The 16,938-nt window shown below is 32.7% G+C and overlaps 1 protein-coding gene and 1 pseudogene across 1 annotated transcript in view; one reads left to right on the forward strand and one right to left on the reverse strand.

The window, feature by feature from the left end:
* Window positions 1–6,365: 6,365 nt before the first annotated feature.
* LOC148596753 (uncharacterized) lies at window positions 6,366–8,623 on the reverse strand (annotated as a pseudogene).
* A 1,087-nt stretch (window positions 8,624–9,710) lies between these two features.
* Window positions 9,711–16,938, forward strand: part of LOC148596754 (uncharacterized) — a 74,459-nt gene continuing 67,231 nt past the window's right edge. Inside the window, exons 1-3 of the mRNA XM_088564315.1 lie at window positions 9,711–9,721; window positions 11,986–12,129; window positions 12,687–12,720. Coding sequence (XP_088420441.1) covers window positions 9,711–9,721; window positions 11,986–12,129; window positions 12,687–12,720 — 189 coding nt within the window. The remainder of the gene's footprint in view (window positions 9,722–11,985; window positions 12,130–12,686; window positions 12,721–16,938) is intronic.

Consider the following 16,938-nt stretch of genomic DNA (forward strand, 5'->3'; position numbering starts at 1 on the left):
CTTTGTGATAAACTGAAAATATAAGTAAAAATACATGCATCATTATGAAAAATTTCATGGGAGACTTTCTGTTAAGTCTTTAAGAATGTTTCTTTAAAGGAACATTAATATAAATATATATTGCCAAAACTTATTAACATCATACAACAAGGTATTTCAGTAAACGATAGAATAAGTATCAAATTGCAACATTGTCTGGTAAGATTTACAATGCAAAATTACAAGGAAAGTTTTGACATTTGACAAAGTTCAACTTTACCTGTTGTTTTCTATGCATGGTTCTAAGAGTCCATTGTTTGGTGAAGTGATCAGCTGGAGTATAATCAACACTTCTTGGGTACTTTATTTTAGAAGCTCTGTTATCAGCAATCTTCAACTTTTCCTTACTAAGTCGCCACAGGGCTTCTGGAAGTTTATCTTCTTCATGGTGGGTATCAGTTTCAGTAGTTGTCATATCTGAAAAAAAATGGAAACCACAGTCTGATGATGTGCAATAAATAATTTTAGCTTAAAAAAAGTTCATGAAGAGCTACATGGAGTACAACATGAGATAACTTCAGCACTAGAATTATATAAAATTTCAGGCAAGTAGGAACAATAATAGTCTTTTACATTCATTTGAAAGTCATTTAGAGTTCATCGGAAACCTAATTGAAAAAACAGGCTTTTTTAAAGAGAAATCTAATTTTAAATAGTTCTCCAAATCTAAAGAAAAAAATATGTCGATAACCATGAACAATATCTGAAAATCTGATAGTATAATGCAGGCATGAATCTGTTATAAAAAAAATCAATAAAGGATAAAAAATCTTCCAAATTTTTTTTTCCCCCCCAAAAAAATATAATTTCAATTCCCTTTTTTGATTTCTTTGCTGCTTTCACTAAAGAACACAATAATGGTAATATGGAAGAATAACATGTACTTAGAAATAGAAATTATCTTTTTTAGTGATCAGAGGCAGCCCCACATTCATCATAAGTGGGAAAACTTGGTACAACCCTAAAAACTGAGAAAGAAATTCTTATATGAAGCATTTTGCACAAAGTTTAAGCTCAAAACTGTTCCTGCCTTACCTTAATTTGCATAGCCTATACTATAATAAAAGTCTATACTAAAATTTAAGTGTAAGTAAACTAAGTTCTTATTTGGTAATTTTTGGTCACAAACATGATTTATATGATTTAATTCAAATGTTTTATGTTATTAGTTTTGTGAAAGTTCTAAAACATTTTTTTTCTCTCACTACCAGACATGTACATTTGTATTATATCAATTCAATTCAATATTTTATCAAGCATGTCATACTCATCAGTACATACAATGTAGCAATATAAGATGTAGCACTAGGACCAATACTACTGTACATGTGTGTCAACGCAGTTTTTCATGATAACATCAGAGAAGCATATCATGCCAGAGGAGAACATATAGTTATACATGTATTTTTACACCTTTTGTCTTTTGGATGTTGAAATATTTATTTCTATACATTTATATGTATGTGTCTGAGGATTTGTGTGTATTATAGGTGGTGTAAAGAAGGTCAGAAATTGTATTTTCATGTTTTAAAAATTACGGCTACAGTTTTTACAAAATCTGCCAGGTCCCTTTTAAAATCAAAATGAGAGACACTAAGAGAGGTATGCATATATGAAGTAAAAGATGTGTGTCGGTCTATCCCAATCTTAGGACAAACTGTAGAGGGATAGAGGGGGGAGATTGGGGGGTGTCTGGCGTACAATGTACATTTCATACATGTAATTCAATTGATAACTTAAAATTATATACCAGTACATGTACTAATATACTGTTTACATGTACAATTCCATGTTTTGAATCAAAGTCTGCAGCCAGCAAACAGCCACATACATATATTTCTTACAAAGAAATTTCTGCATAAATAACTGAATATCATTTTTTCCCTCCGATTTAAATTATCAATGAAAATACTACAATTTCTTTGTACCTTGTATATTTCCCTTACTAGTCTAAGAACGATCCACACTACATTTTTTTCATACCTTTGTTTTTTTTTATTTTTCCTGTCCTAAAAATGAAAACCAGACCTACATGTACAAAAGGAGTATTAATGTATTATGCATGTACATTCATGCATGTACATGTACATGTATGTACATTAATTGTAAGACTGGCATTTGAAATGTCGATGCACAGTTGTATTCTGATACTACTTATGCTGGCATAATGTACTATATCAGGATAGGCAATGCTATTTGTGTAATTCTAAAAAAGTTGGAAATGTCCGAATGTCATTATCTTTTTACTTGTAGGAACAATGAGTAACTGTGTTACTGATCAGTAAATACATGTACATGTATAATCCAAGTTATTATAAGGTTATGTATATTTATAAAGGAAATTCGAAAAAAAATGTTTTCATGATTTTGACATACATGTGTGTGTTGTCATTTAAGCTGTTTTCTTTCTTACTTTTGCCACATTGTTATATACTTGTTCATACATGTATATTGCTCTTGTAGCACTTAATTGTGTCTTGAGTTCGCAAAATAAACTTGTCTTGTCTGGTATATGTCTCTGGAAGTATATAATGTAGGTCACCAGAAAATATGGGCTTCCGCAGGACTATGCCATAATCTACAGCTTATCAAAGAAACAGCGTTCTCCCCAGGCCATTATAGCAATGTACTTTGCAGCACTATGATTTCTTAGCACTGTGCTAATCAGTAATTAATTTAGTTAGAATGCACTATGGGCACTGTGCTATAATTTTGGAGTAAGGCAGAAAGAGCTGTGCTATGCCAGTAAGCACTGTGCTATTTAAAACTTATGAGGAGAACACTGAGAAGTGATTGTGGTTAGTTGTTTTGTGCAGAATTGATTTCAATAATTGTGGCTTATACATGTACACTGTACATGTACATGTAAAACTTTGACTGACAGATTTGACCAGAAGGTTGATACATGTGCATGTACAAGTGGAACTCGAATTTTGAATTAAAAATGTAGAAACTAAAAAAGTCAACTACATGTACATTGTACATATAGTAGCTTTATATTTGATTATTCAGGATGTTAAACAGTTTGAGTCCATTAATCTACATGTACATGTAGGTGTTTCATATAATTTACAGTAAATTGAAAACATACATGAATGTTACACAAACTGGCACACTTCTAAAATGTGACATGATCGTTTAAAGATCATGTCATACATAATCATAAATTTTTAACACCAAACTTATATACATGTACATGTATGTTTGAATTTCCTTTTATTTTAACCATTTTGTTGCAATATACATGTACATGTAATCTAGGAATAATGACATGTTTATAAGACCACGAAAAATAAACACACACAACAAAAAAGAACATGAAATGTACATGTATAGAAAAAAAAAAAAAAAAAAAAGGAGTAACCCAGAATCCACAAAAAAATTGTGAGCATGGACCCGGCGAATTGGTAGAGAAAGCATACTCTGTTATCCTAGAAATAACTGCTGAGTTGCTAAAGTATTTCAAGTCCAGGTTCTAAGGCAGAAGTAGTTGAAAAACCAAAACACTAAAAACTTCTACTATGGTGTAATACATACATGTAAAATAAGCACAATTTGCTCAACATTCAACAAAGTAATGGAATATTAGCGGTGCGGTGACAGTAGTGAAAGAGAAATGTTCTTTTGGAATTCACAATGTTACTGTCCAGATGTTATGAATTTAAATTTAACTGATTAAATTTATACATGTAGCTTCAGCAATACATGTACACTACAGCTGTAAATAAAAAAAGAAACAAGATTAATCAGCTGAGACAGTCATTTGATTCTGAAGCAAGTAAGGTTTGTAGGTTTTGAAAAAATAAATCTTGATCTGTCATAACATATCAGAAAAAAAAGTCTTCTGTCCTTAATTATATATGAATTTTATTACACATCAGAAAAAAAAATTTGCCTAAATACTGTAATTTCAGAATTTTTTGTGAGCACTTATTACAATTCTTGAATGATGGAAGCAAATGCGATTTAAAAATAATGCAATTCCACAGAACCATACATTGAATATTATGGACTTGAATTTAGAATGCTAGTTCTAACTATTCTGATTCGTGCCCAGTCACATTTTTCAAATTAATAAAAACTCACAAAAAATTTCTGAATTTACAGTATTTACACCCACTCCTTCAACAATTGCATGCAACTTGTCACCTACACAGAAAGAAAACCATAATGCAGGTTGATCAATAATGCAGTCCTAATACGGATGATACAATTTACAAGGGCGCTTGCAGAAAATAGGCAATTTCATCACACGAACTCCAGTAGGGAAATATATGGAGTCATCTAATTCATAAGGGTAAGCAGCTCTGGTTCTATGTATACATGCATGTACATGTATGCTTGCATCACCTTCTTTGGATTAACATAAGATAAGAATATAAAAAATATAAAAGTGAATTTTATATGGCCTTAGAGAAGGACTTTTTACTGTCTTTGTCACAGTTTGTGTGTGTAGGGAGGGGGGAGTAGGAGCAATAAAAATATGAATGATAAGTGATAAGTTTAACAATTATGGATAAGAAGGATACATAATATTTCATATTCGGCCTTAGGTAGCAGGATATATTTGCTATAATTTATTTCATAGAAGTATTTGTATTTTTAAGCTTTGAAAAGGGAGGTGCAATATTTTTTCCCAATGCCGGGCAATGGTTTACTTCTGTTAATTAAATCTTTTATGGCTCCATTATATTTTTTAGAATTAACAGAATCATACCAAGACACTGTTATACAGTCATTTAGCATGTTGTTAAAAGTTGTATATTTTTTCACTGTATTTTTCACTTTGTATTTCCCCACCAAAATCATTTACTGCGGAGTTGTCTTTCGGGACTTACCGACGGTGTGCTTCTCTTGCACTGGATGCATCGAGACATTTTCCGAGTATTTCTTTCACTTCCGGTCATAGTAGTCCGTCGTCTGGAATCAGGAGGAAAAACTGGGTAAATCGATGTTCAAAGAGAAGTTTAGAGTGTAGGGTTGGTTTATTACAGAAAAAGAATATATCAACTCGATTTTGGCGACCAGAAATTAGTCAAATAGCGATTTCTGGCGAGAAAAAAATCAATTTGAAAAAAGACGGTAGGCTACTTGTAAATTCCCTTTAGGTTTTTTTCCGAGGTTCCCATGGCCTAGCGCCGCATATATGTTACTAAAAGTACTCACCAAGCCCATGTGTTTTATGTGGTGTACTCCTGGCTGCAACTTGATCTTGCTACTATTCGTCTGAACTGCTAGATATCTGAGAAACATGTGCTTGTTTCGGCTGGCTGTTTTTTTGCGGGAATAGTGTCGGGGATTCCCCAAAGCTGCATCCTATTGGGGTAACCTAAACCCCGGACCACAACGCTCCCTCCGTTTTATTAAAGGCCCCCTTTACCCCCAGTGTTCCCCTTGGGCTTATAAAAAATCCCCATAGTAGGGAGGTCAGTCAAAATATGAAGTATATAGAAAATGTACAAGTTTATATTAGTTTGAAAGAGCCCAAGAAATGTAACTTACAGGTGCAAAATTTTTAAAATTGGTCAAGGGGTTCAAAAGTTATTACAATTTAAAGTTCAAAATTTTGGTCATTTTTCTTGCGAAGGCAAAAATGTCACATTTTGGGCACTTCTGTGGCCCACATAAGTCAAACAGGTAAAGAAATTTATACATTGTGTCTTAATCATTTAAATAAAGCCATTTCGTACTTTGATTTAAGCCATTCCGGAAACTTGTATCTTGGATACAAAGAAAATTACACTTTTTAAAATTGGCAAAAAAAACACTTTGGACTTAGTGTTTTTTGCTATGTGTCAACAGCATCGTGAATTAAAGTGCCATTTTTGGATATTCTTATTTGGAAATTGGAAGGTAGTAGAAATCTGATACTTTGCTGTTCTTTCAAGAGTAATCCATTAAACAGAAATAAATAAACAAATATTATGTCAAAACCTCTGATTTGTTTTTCATTGGAATCAAAAACACTGCGGCAGACCCCCTTTTTTTAAATGCGTTTTTTTCAACAAAAAATACATTTTTGCTTACTAAGAATTCAAAAAAAATATTTATTTTTTTCTGTCACTTGTTTTGTATGGCAATACAGTTGCTTGACTTGAAAAATCATGTTTTTCAGCTCAAACAAATTTTTTGAGGTAGAAAATTTACATTTTAGGGTAAATTTTAGAGCTATTTTCAGTGGAAAAAATGGTGAAAGGTCAGACAAAAAAAGACATTTTGAATTTAAAAGCAGTTTTTAGCACATGACAGTTATTGTTATTGTGATTAAATATGTAAAAACACATTTTTATCAAGAAATGATTAAATTATATTTAAAAATCAACAAGCAAATGTTGAAAAATAGGGGTAAATTGAACATTTTTGAAAATTTCAGATTAAAAAAAAAACCGCATATTTATGCTAATATTGATCAAAATATCAACCTACCATATACTTATGTGGTACCATTTTAAAGCTTAGAATCTAAACTATCACATGAAGATTCTTTCATCTTATTTTGCTATAAAATGTTTAATGTGGATGAAAATTTGTTAGGCCTATACCTTAAATGAAGCCAGACGATAATCAAAATAAACATACATTTTTGCCGCAAAAAGTGGCAAAATAATGTTATATCAAGGTCTGGTCAATTCTAAGATTCCTAATGTAGTCTTGTAATGTTTTCTTGTTTAAATAGGGTCTTTTAACACAACAATAATCTCATTATAATGTTAAAAATGCTTAAATTTTCAAAAACAAATGCTGTTTTCCCAAGAAATTGAGAAAATTTTTATGAATACATTGACTTGAACCAATGCGCATCCTTTCACTATGGACCTTTGAAGCCCTAGCTGTTTCCTCATGTGTACTAGTATGTACATTAAATGATAATAAACAAAATATCATCATTTGATTAAGTTTAATGAACTTTTCGAAGTTTCCATTTCAGGCCAGAAGGGTTTCTTCACCAGGATCTACTATGTCTGCCAAATCTACAAAAGAGATTATGTACATAAGGACATTACACCTATTAACATCATTTACCTTATCAATTTACTTACAGTTAGTTTACTTTCTATTAAATCATAATCTGGTTTGCTAACAATCTGAAAAAATGTAAAACTTTATTTGATGTTGGTTGCTCACAAAGCGGTTGACAAAAGATGTGGCGAGGAGTTAAAAACACCAAACTTCCTTTTCCAGAATAATTATCTTCATTTCAAAACAAGAAGATTGTTTTATCAGGTTATATTAATGTTATGTTAAATAACTTAATATGAATAATTTCGCTGCGTTCGAAACGCTTTGCTACAACCGATCTACAAATAAAGAAATAATAATTAGTACCTGAAAACTAAAAGCCCCTGGATAAAAATCTACAAGAAAAAAAAAACGGTTTAAGAACCTGAAATGAAGCAAAATGAGTTAGTGCTAAAAGAAAACAGAAAACAAGAATTAATTTTGCTGAAAAAAATTTTCCTACAACAAAATCCTCGCATTTCCTTTCTGATAGTCCTCTAATATAGGCTCCTCAAAAATGTTGCTATCATCTTCCTCATCATCATCACCATCCTTGTAATCATATGCTACAGTCGACAAACCTGTATCAGCATCATGTCCTGTGACAGTTTCTGTGTACCAAAACTCCTCACCATCAGCCTTTTGACGAAAACGGTGGTCAACTCGTCTACCTACATTTAAAGAAGGATCCAGGGGCACAATCCGCAACTCTCCAGTCTCTAGGTCATCTAGCAAGGGGAGTCTGTAAGTCTCTGTCTCATCATCATACACCAACCCGTACATGTACTTACCATGTCTTATCTTAAGTCCTGTAACAATACCATAATACCATTTGCTAGATCCGTCTGGTTCTTCTATCAAGTGTTGAACTCTCTTACCAATCAGGTTATCAGGTTCAGATGTGTCTGGAACTACCCTACTTACTGTACTACCATGTGAATTCAACCTGTCAACCAATGCATCTCCACTTCCAGGCATGATGAACACTTCTCTCTTCATCATTTCTGACTCATCTGTTTGGCTTTCTTCATCTTTTTCATCCTGTCCACTTCTCTCTCCACTCTCACATGCAAGGTGTTCTTTTCTGTGTCAGTCATATTCGTTACCTGGAATAAAGAATTAATTATTTCATAAAAATTATTTACTTTAGAACCAACACAATACTTATCAACATACCTGTGGACCTCCATCATCAGTCCTAGTGACATCTGTCCTGAGGAAAGTCTTCTTGTGGAACCAGTGTCCAATAGGTCAGCTTCTGCCAGTCCTATCTGTCTGCATTCTGGCAAGTACTCCAATTCTCCTCGGGACCTGGTGTCTGGATAGAGCAGCATACATACCTGTGCACTTGAAGAAGGACCTACTCTATCCAGCTGAGACTCAAAAATTGATAGATGGGAAAGCAGGTTTCCCCATCTATCATACTTACCAACTTACTCACCCTAGTCTGGATCTGACAAACATCAGCCATACCTACCATACTAATCCTGGGCTGAGAGCTTCCAACTATTCCATCCCCACATGGTCCTACCTCAGACTCAGTAAGTAATATATGATTCAAATGCAAATGCTTATTTGTTACCATAATTAAAAGACTCAAAAGTTTTACTATTAAAATAAATAAAGCTACTAAACTAAATCAAAGTATAAAAACTAACTTACCATGAATTCAAAACATCTCCAGAACTCAACAAAATGAAACTAACATGATGAAAAAGAAACAGAAAATAAAACTAAATCATAATAAAATTTACATCAGTGTTTACTTTTTATATGACAAAATAAAATAATTTTTTAGGCAGCCTGTTAACTAATACTTTCTTCTGAAATAAATCAATAATTAGAAGAAAAAACATAGTACAAGTATGTTTCATATACATACAACAAAAGATTGGTATTATGAGTCAATCAATGTGATCCTAAAAAGGCAAAAAAAAATATTAAACCATTATTAATTAAAATTTAATGATAAATAATGTATATTACTAGGATTTTAAATGAAAACCAGAAAAAAAAGTTGTGTATCATTTGATGAAGCAATTTAAGGTTGAATTTTTTTTTCTACATATGATAAATTTGAATAAATAAAACAGTTTAATAAATATAAAGAAGGTTTATGCTTAAACATGTGAGTTTCATATAAATTAGGCAATACATATAAATTAAAATTGAATTATCAAGGAAATTAAATGCAATGTGCAAATTCTCCCAACCAATAGAAAAAAGCAAGGTAAAATACAGAGACTTCCGATAATATAGGAAAGTCGATAAAGTCCGAAAGATTTTGAATGGATTGCAATCAAACGTTGGGAGAATTTACCTCATTACATATTCATCGTTTAATAAAAATGTTATGGAAACATATTCCAACTAATGCTAAATGAGAGTAATCTTTTTTAAATCAGGTAATACAGAATCAAACGAAAATCAAACCTTCCAAGAAGGTGAACATAGTTTTTAAACTTGCAGATGATAAAAGGTCATTCTAGAACTTGACCTTACAGAAAAAGGGCGATTAGGCTTATATTAGACATAATTTAGGTACTTACCGTAAGTGATTGGCCTCCATGGCCTAGGTCCATCGTTGTCTGCACCACCAGTCAAAAATCTGTCCAGAAAACTGTTGGTAAAAGGCATTTATCCACGAGTGTTCGAAAATCTTAACAGGAGCTATGGCGGATCAGTAACATCCGGTTAGCAAGAACGATAACCGGTCCCGCTTTAATTTTTGTGAAAACCACGCCCTGACCACCCTAATATCCAATCGATTCCGCAAGCTATTATTGTTTTTCTTCTGAAACCAGGGTTACGGATGGACGCAGAAAGGATTAAATTTTCGGAATCCGACTGTCAGTGCATTCCGGGTACGCAAAAACTTTTTTTTTCAACATGTTTTTCCTTAAAATTACGTAAAAAATATGTTTTTTAACCAAAAAATTAGCCTGACAACCGGATTATCAAAATTGAAGATATTTCCAAAAATTTAAGCCATAAATGAAGAAAATCGGTCCAGTAAATGAGTAATAGCTTGCGGAATGAATTTTGAAATAGGTATGATCTTTGAAACATAGTTTTTCCGGCGGCTATTTTTCTCAAAGTATCGTAACTTCAAACGTTTGTACCTAATGACCATCAACTCCAATAACAATGAAAGTTGTATATTTAGAAACAGAAATGACTCAACTTCAATTACATGTATTTTTTATTGTCATGCAATGGATTTTTAACCATTTTCTAACATGTTAAAATTGACTCAAAATTGAGAATTTTGCTCTCGCAAGAATATCGATAAACGCACTACCGACCTCCCTACCCATATCCCATTTTTACGGAGGGAGAGCTGCGGCCCCTGGACCCCCATCTAGTGAACACCCCTGATTCCCTGCAGCCTCCCCAGCCCTGCAGAGGCTAAACAGATGTCTGTATTAACTTTAAAATCCACCCCCTCCCAGTATTTAATATATGACCACTTTCATTGTTTTGTTTAGCTTAATATGATGAAGGTGAAACCTTTTAATGCTCCCGAAGAAACATTAATAAAAACATCTTTTTTTTTTGTCAGCTCTTATTTGATATGTTATAGGTAAATTTTGTAATGATTTATATTTGCCCTTAAGCATTATACTAATTGTCATAGTCAGATATGTCTATTTGCATTCATAAAGAATTATTGATTTTTGTGGTCCGAAATGTCTTTGGGTTGAATTGTCCGACACTGGTTAACATTATGGTTCTTAAAATTTGTGAAACGTCTTAAAAGATTTCTTTTATTGTATTAAGTTTCGCTGCATTCTGTTTCATTTAGTATGGTTTAATTACGATTTGATTCATTTTATCGAATCATTTCGTTTCAACTCTTTTCATATATCAATTATTTTCGTTTCGTTTTGGTTCGTTTTCGTTTCGAATTTTTTTGACCCGATAAATATGGGTAATATTGATGACGTAATTTTCGTAAACATTCGGGAGCCATACTGCAGACTATAAGGCCAACCCTATCTTGGAAAAACTATGAGTCGATTAGTATTTAATTATGGAAACTAGCAAATATTTTCCCAGACTGGTTTGCAAATATACGCAAATGAAGCTGCCATTATGCTGTTTTTCAGCTCCTGAAAATGCAGGTACAAACCGGATATTGATGCTTTTTCTTGCCATAAGTATACAGAACCAAGTTGATAATACAACCATACGGGAGCGTATTAACATTTGCGGTGGCTTTCAACATGTCAGATGCTTGAGGTTAAGATGGCATTAAGTCAGAAAATAGCTTGCCAGACAACCTCTAGCATTGCTGGAGTACATAAATGTGATACAGTCACTCCTTCATTTGTCATTTTTCAGCAGGAGATTTGGTATGAAAACTGGGTTTCATCAGGATTTGTTTTGGCATAACTAGTCAAATGTGTGTAAAAATTATGAAAAACCTTGCATAAAGGGTGCTTCCTTGAGACAAAAATGCTTATTACTGTACATGTTAGTTCTTGAATAGTTGGTATGACCCTTTTGATTGGCTGACACTTAGAAGAATTTAATGATTTTATATATAATAACAATATTTACATAACATAAACAAAGATATCTGTATTAAATTAACTTTCATTTTAAATGTGTCATTCTTACCAGGTGCGGATCCAAATACTGGCGTACCGGGCGTCACTACAAATTTCACCCCTATGATTTGCCTTGCTTTGCACCGCATTCAATTCAATTAATGCCCCCCCCCCCCCCAACTAAAATCCTGGATCCGCCCCTGGTTACTATAGCTGTTATTAATTAAATAGTTTTCATTTTAAATATGTCACTGCAATAATTACTATTACATGTACATAAATATGCATCAGAATGATTTCATTTCAAATAGTCATTACTGGTTTGCAACCACTTAAAATCTGACTTCCATCCTGCATTGAATTTGGAATAGTACTTTTTTAGTAGTACTTTTAGGGGTGATGATTATGACAAACAGAACAAGAGAAAAATCTTACTTGGGAAGAAAATAGATGGGAAGAAAGGACAGAAAGACAAGGGATATATAATGTTCGATGAAAATGACTCAGATGAGTCCCTAGTCACCTCAGAGGATGTCAAGTAAGGATTTCCATTTATAACAAGATATAATCATTTACGTTACAAAAAATTACCTTACTCTATCTAGGATCAAACCCTAGACTCCTCATTGACAGTCTAATGACACACTGATTTGGCTAAATGGTGACGTGTCAGTCTCTGTAAGAATCAGGCAGTGGGCAAAACATGCCATGAAAAAAAAACACCATTTCAAAAGTTTTATTTGCCTATTTTCACCATCAGAATCAAGAATAAAAGCCAAGATTTTCCAAATCACGTTGGAAAATAGATTTATAATTTCATTGAAATGCACCGAATATGAACATTGCAAGAGCAGATAACTGTCAAAAACATCATTTTTAACATTCTATTGAAAAATTACTGAGCATATCATGTGATGCAGATATCAAATAATGGTCTTTTCATATAGAGAAAGCATCCTTGAGGGAAATCATATTGTCAGACTGGTTTCGCATGCTTTCTGATTTTTCTTATTTTGCCTGATTCTTACAAAAACTTACACTTGAATTATTTTGTTGTAAAATTGATCTGATGCTACTCGCTTTTTAATTTTCCACAAAGAAAAAGGACAAGGATAAAGAAGAAGAGAAGGTATGATTAATTTGTTATACTAATGATTAGCTCACCTGTCTGGAGGCCATGTGAGCTATTGCCATCACTTGGCATCTGTCGACCGTCATCGTTGTAAACAATTTTTCAAAAAAACTCTTCTCCTCTGAAACTACTTGACTAATTGGAACCAAACTTGGTATGAATGTTGCTAGGGTATCATTCATAGAACTTATATTGGGATTTTTGATCCGTCAAAAAAACATGGCTGCCGTTACTAAAATTAGAACATAGGGGTCAGACAATAGTTTTTCGCATATATCTCCAAAACGGTTAGGTTAAGCCCAATTCTAAATAAGTAAAAGTGTTTATCATGATGAGATCTATTTGTGGTCAAATTTTCATTTTAATCTGTTCAGCCACGTTGGAGTTATTGCCCTTTTTTGACCTTTTTGCTATTTTTAATGTTATTTCTTTCAAAAATCTTCTCCTCTGACACTACTTGACCAATTGGAACCAAACTTAGTATGAATGTTGCTTGGGGTATTTTTCATAGAACTGATGTGTGGATGTTTGATCCGTCGAACAGCATGGCTGTCATTACTGAAAATAGCACATACATGTAGTGGTCAGACAATAGTTTTTCGCATATATCTCCAAAATGGTTAGGTTTAGCCCATTTTGAAAGGAGTAAAAGTTTTAAGCATAATGAGATCTATCTGGGGTCAAATTTTCACTTTAATCTATTAAGCTATGTTGAGTTATTGCCCTTTTTCAAAGTTTTTTGCTATTTTTAATGTTATTTCCTTAAAAAATCTTCTCCTCTAACACTATTTAACCAATTGAAACAAAACTTGGTATAAGTGTTCCTTGGGGTATCCTGCATAGAATTGAAGAGGTTTTTTTATCCATTGTAAAATATGGCCGCTCTTACTAAAAATAGAACATAGTGGTCAGACAGTAGTTTTTCGCATATATCTCCAAAACCGTTAGGTTTAGCCAAATTCTTTCAATAGCTGAAATGATCCTTATTTTTAGGACTACAAAAGTCTTCAGGCATAAAATTTGTCAGACATGTTCTTATAAAAGTTATTGCCCTTGGCAGTTTTTTTACAGTTTTCAGCCAGCGTCTTGAAAGCTATGATTGATTTAGACTTTCATTTACTGAAATTATCCTTATGATAAGTCCTATTAAAGTTTTCTGGAGTCAAAATTGTTGGACAACTTCTTGTTTAATTTATTGCCCTTGAAAGGCAAAATTCAACCAGGTGAGCGATCCAGGCTTCTGGGAGCCTCTTGTTATTGAAAAAGCAAAATCTAGACTTTGCTTTGTCATTTGTTGTTCACTACAGATCAAAGTTGAAGGGTGGGGATAATTAACCTATGCTCCATATTCATAGTCTTTAAGCTTTTCATACATTTTATAGGTCCATAAATCTGATTTATATGGTCTTAGCTTATATATTCTGTAAAACAAAATGTCATTACATCCATTGTAATTACATATATTTGGTTATAAATTTTATATTAATATCAATTTTCTAAATTTAAGGGTGGAGTATAAAAGTCAAGGGTGGGGCATGCTGATTCCTGCTTCCTGTTTTTGACTGTGTACTATATTACTGTGTAAAGATATTAATTAGTACTGAGAGTGGTACCCCCCTTATTTAGTACTGAGAGTGACAAAGGTGTAAAAACTTATAGTTTATAGAAATATCATATAGACTTCTCTATATAATTCAATAATTCCTGAAAATATGGAATGTGTTAAAATTTACTTTACGAGGAAAAGAAAGAAGTAAAAAGAGAAGAAAAAGAACGTGAGAAAGAAAAGAAGAAGGAAGGAAAACAGCACAAGAAACATACAAAAGACAAGAAGAAAGGAAAACAAGAAGTTGAACAGACTACAGACACTACCAGTAAATAGTTTACTACTTTGTATGCAGTGTTTTCATGTTGTAAATTGACTAAGATCCTGTTCTATAAAAATTGGCTGGTGGCTGTTAGCTTCTTTGCTTTGTTCCCGTGGGGAATTAAATGCTTTTACTAGTATATAGTTAATTCTTCTGCCAAGAGGAATATGGTGAATAGTTCCCCTAGGGTCACATACATGATGTTGGTATATTGGTAATAGTTTCTCAAGGGAACATTCCTCTAGGAACCTCCATGAAAGTCTTCCTTGTGACGTCTTCCTTGTGAAGCATTATTATTCTTTGTAGATACATTACCTTAAAAAATAATGGTAGAATAATTAATTGGAAAGAGTGAATTATCAAAATATTATCTCGAGTGCCCAAGACGCCTAGATTTAACAAGTGTGCGCAACTTGTTCCACGCTCAAGTTAAATCCTCAAGCGTTCTTGGCAAGAGTGATAATATTTTGGTTGTTTACGATAACCAATTGATTATCCTATTTATTATATAGATTTTCTTCATAATTTATCAATATTTTCAATATGAATTTTTAATTCTGTGATTGGTGGATTGATATCAAAGTTGTGATGTTTTGGTGGGAGAAAGCGCGAGAGTGAAATTACCAAATTTATTTCACAGTGTGATTTATTGAAATTTATTATACTGGAAACGTTCTATAAAACGCTGCTGTCTATATAATAATAAATTTACCCTATTATAAAGTTTCAAATTCATTCAGGTCCTGAGAATAGAAAAAAAATAATTTGATAGTTTTAATTGGAAACTATTCACATTGTTAGTTTTCATACCTCAAAAGCATAATGTACCCAGGTATGCCAATTTTCTTATTGTATAAAAATGCACACTGAATTCTGAATTGAGAACAATTTAAGAAAAAAACATTTTTTAGGTATTAGTTACAAAAAAATATGTGGAATTCATTTCTAAGAACTGATTGTTCAAGATCGCTTGCATGTCATAATAGTAAAAAAATTGTTCATTGTAATTACAGAGGAATTAGATAAAGCTATATTTGGAGTTCCGCTGACAATAGCCGTGGAGCGGAATAAATGTTACGATGGAATAGAACTGCCAGTTATGTTCAGGGAATGTATCGACTATATTGAAGAACATGGTAAATTGTTTATTAAATATTTATAATAAGAGCTATATAAGAGGCTGTCCATTTAAAAATCAGGCAGATCCTGTGATATGGTTGGCACATGGTAAGTTTTATATCGCCGAATTTTTTGTTCCAGTGTAATGTTTATTTCTTACGTATGTCAAATAGTAAAAAGATGTTTTAATGCGATAGTGGATGGCTTGGAAAACAAATTTTAAGTTCTCCAAAAAAGCAACCAGATTTTGCATAAAAATAAAGAGTTATCTCCCCTTTTCAATGAATTTCAATCCTTTCTATGTAATTATTTTTCTCTTTAACTCTTTAAGTTAACTAAAAACCAACATTCAACTTTGAGAAAGAATGCATTTATGATATGAATTGGAGGAAAAATTTTTGAAAACAAAGTTTATCATGTGCAACCCACTGCCTGGACATCCTGTTTAACTTGGTCAAGTTCAAGTACATTGTACTTCACACTTAAGGATGTAGACCTAGGGTAAGGGACATAACTCATGAAATCAGTGATATGCTTGTATCATATTCAATTTCACCAAAGCCTCTCAAGCTTTCGTTTGAAGCAGAATAAAATGAATCCAAGTTAATTAGATGCTTACATAAGATTAATGTAAAATGCTGAATACAAACGTTCCAATGCTTTGTAAGAGTTAAGTCCCTTACCCTAGGTCTACCTCCTTAACATCAAGAGTTATTGCTTAACTAAGGTAGAATGTTCAGGATTTGAATGCTAGGTCGTATTGCCCTATAATTTCTTGTAGTGCTTCCATATTATAAATGATTAGTAGCTAAACTCAGCCAACCAACTTCTATATCATTATACAAACAACTGTATTCACCAATAACTGACTCAAATGACTATGTTTTAAATAATCCTGTGTAGTGCATTCAATGCAAATTAACCTGTTTATAAAGACAACCTGTCTTATATGACCATAATAACCCTGTGTAGTACATTCTATGCAAAATTAACCTGTTTATAATGACCACCTGTCTTATATGACCATGATTTTAATAACCCTGTGTAGTACATTCTATGCAAAATTAACCTGTTTATAATGACCACCTGCCTTATATGACCATGATTTTGCTTTGCCTTGGAAGGTTACGGATGACTGAACCACACTAATTTTATGTTTCAGGTTTGTCTTGCGAGGGTATATACAGAATCTCTGGAGTAAAGTCTAAAATCCAGCTGCTGAAGGAAT

The sequence above is a fragment of the Perna viridis genome, chromosome 15, assembly GCF_037379345.1.
Source record: "Perna viridis isolate PV_CMFRI_1.1 ecotype Kerala chromosome 15, ASM3737934v1, whole genome shotgun sequence".
NCBI classification, from domain to species: Eukaryota; Metazoa; Mollusca; class Bivalvia; order Mytilida; family Mytilidae; genus Perna; species Perna viridis.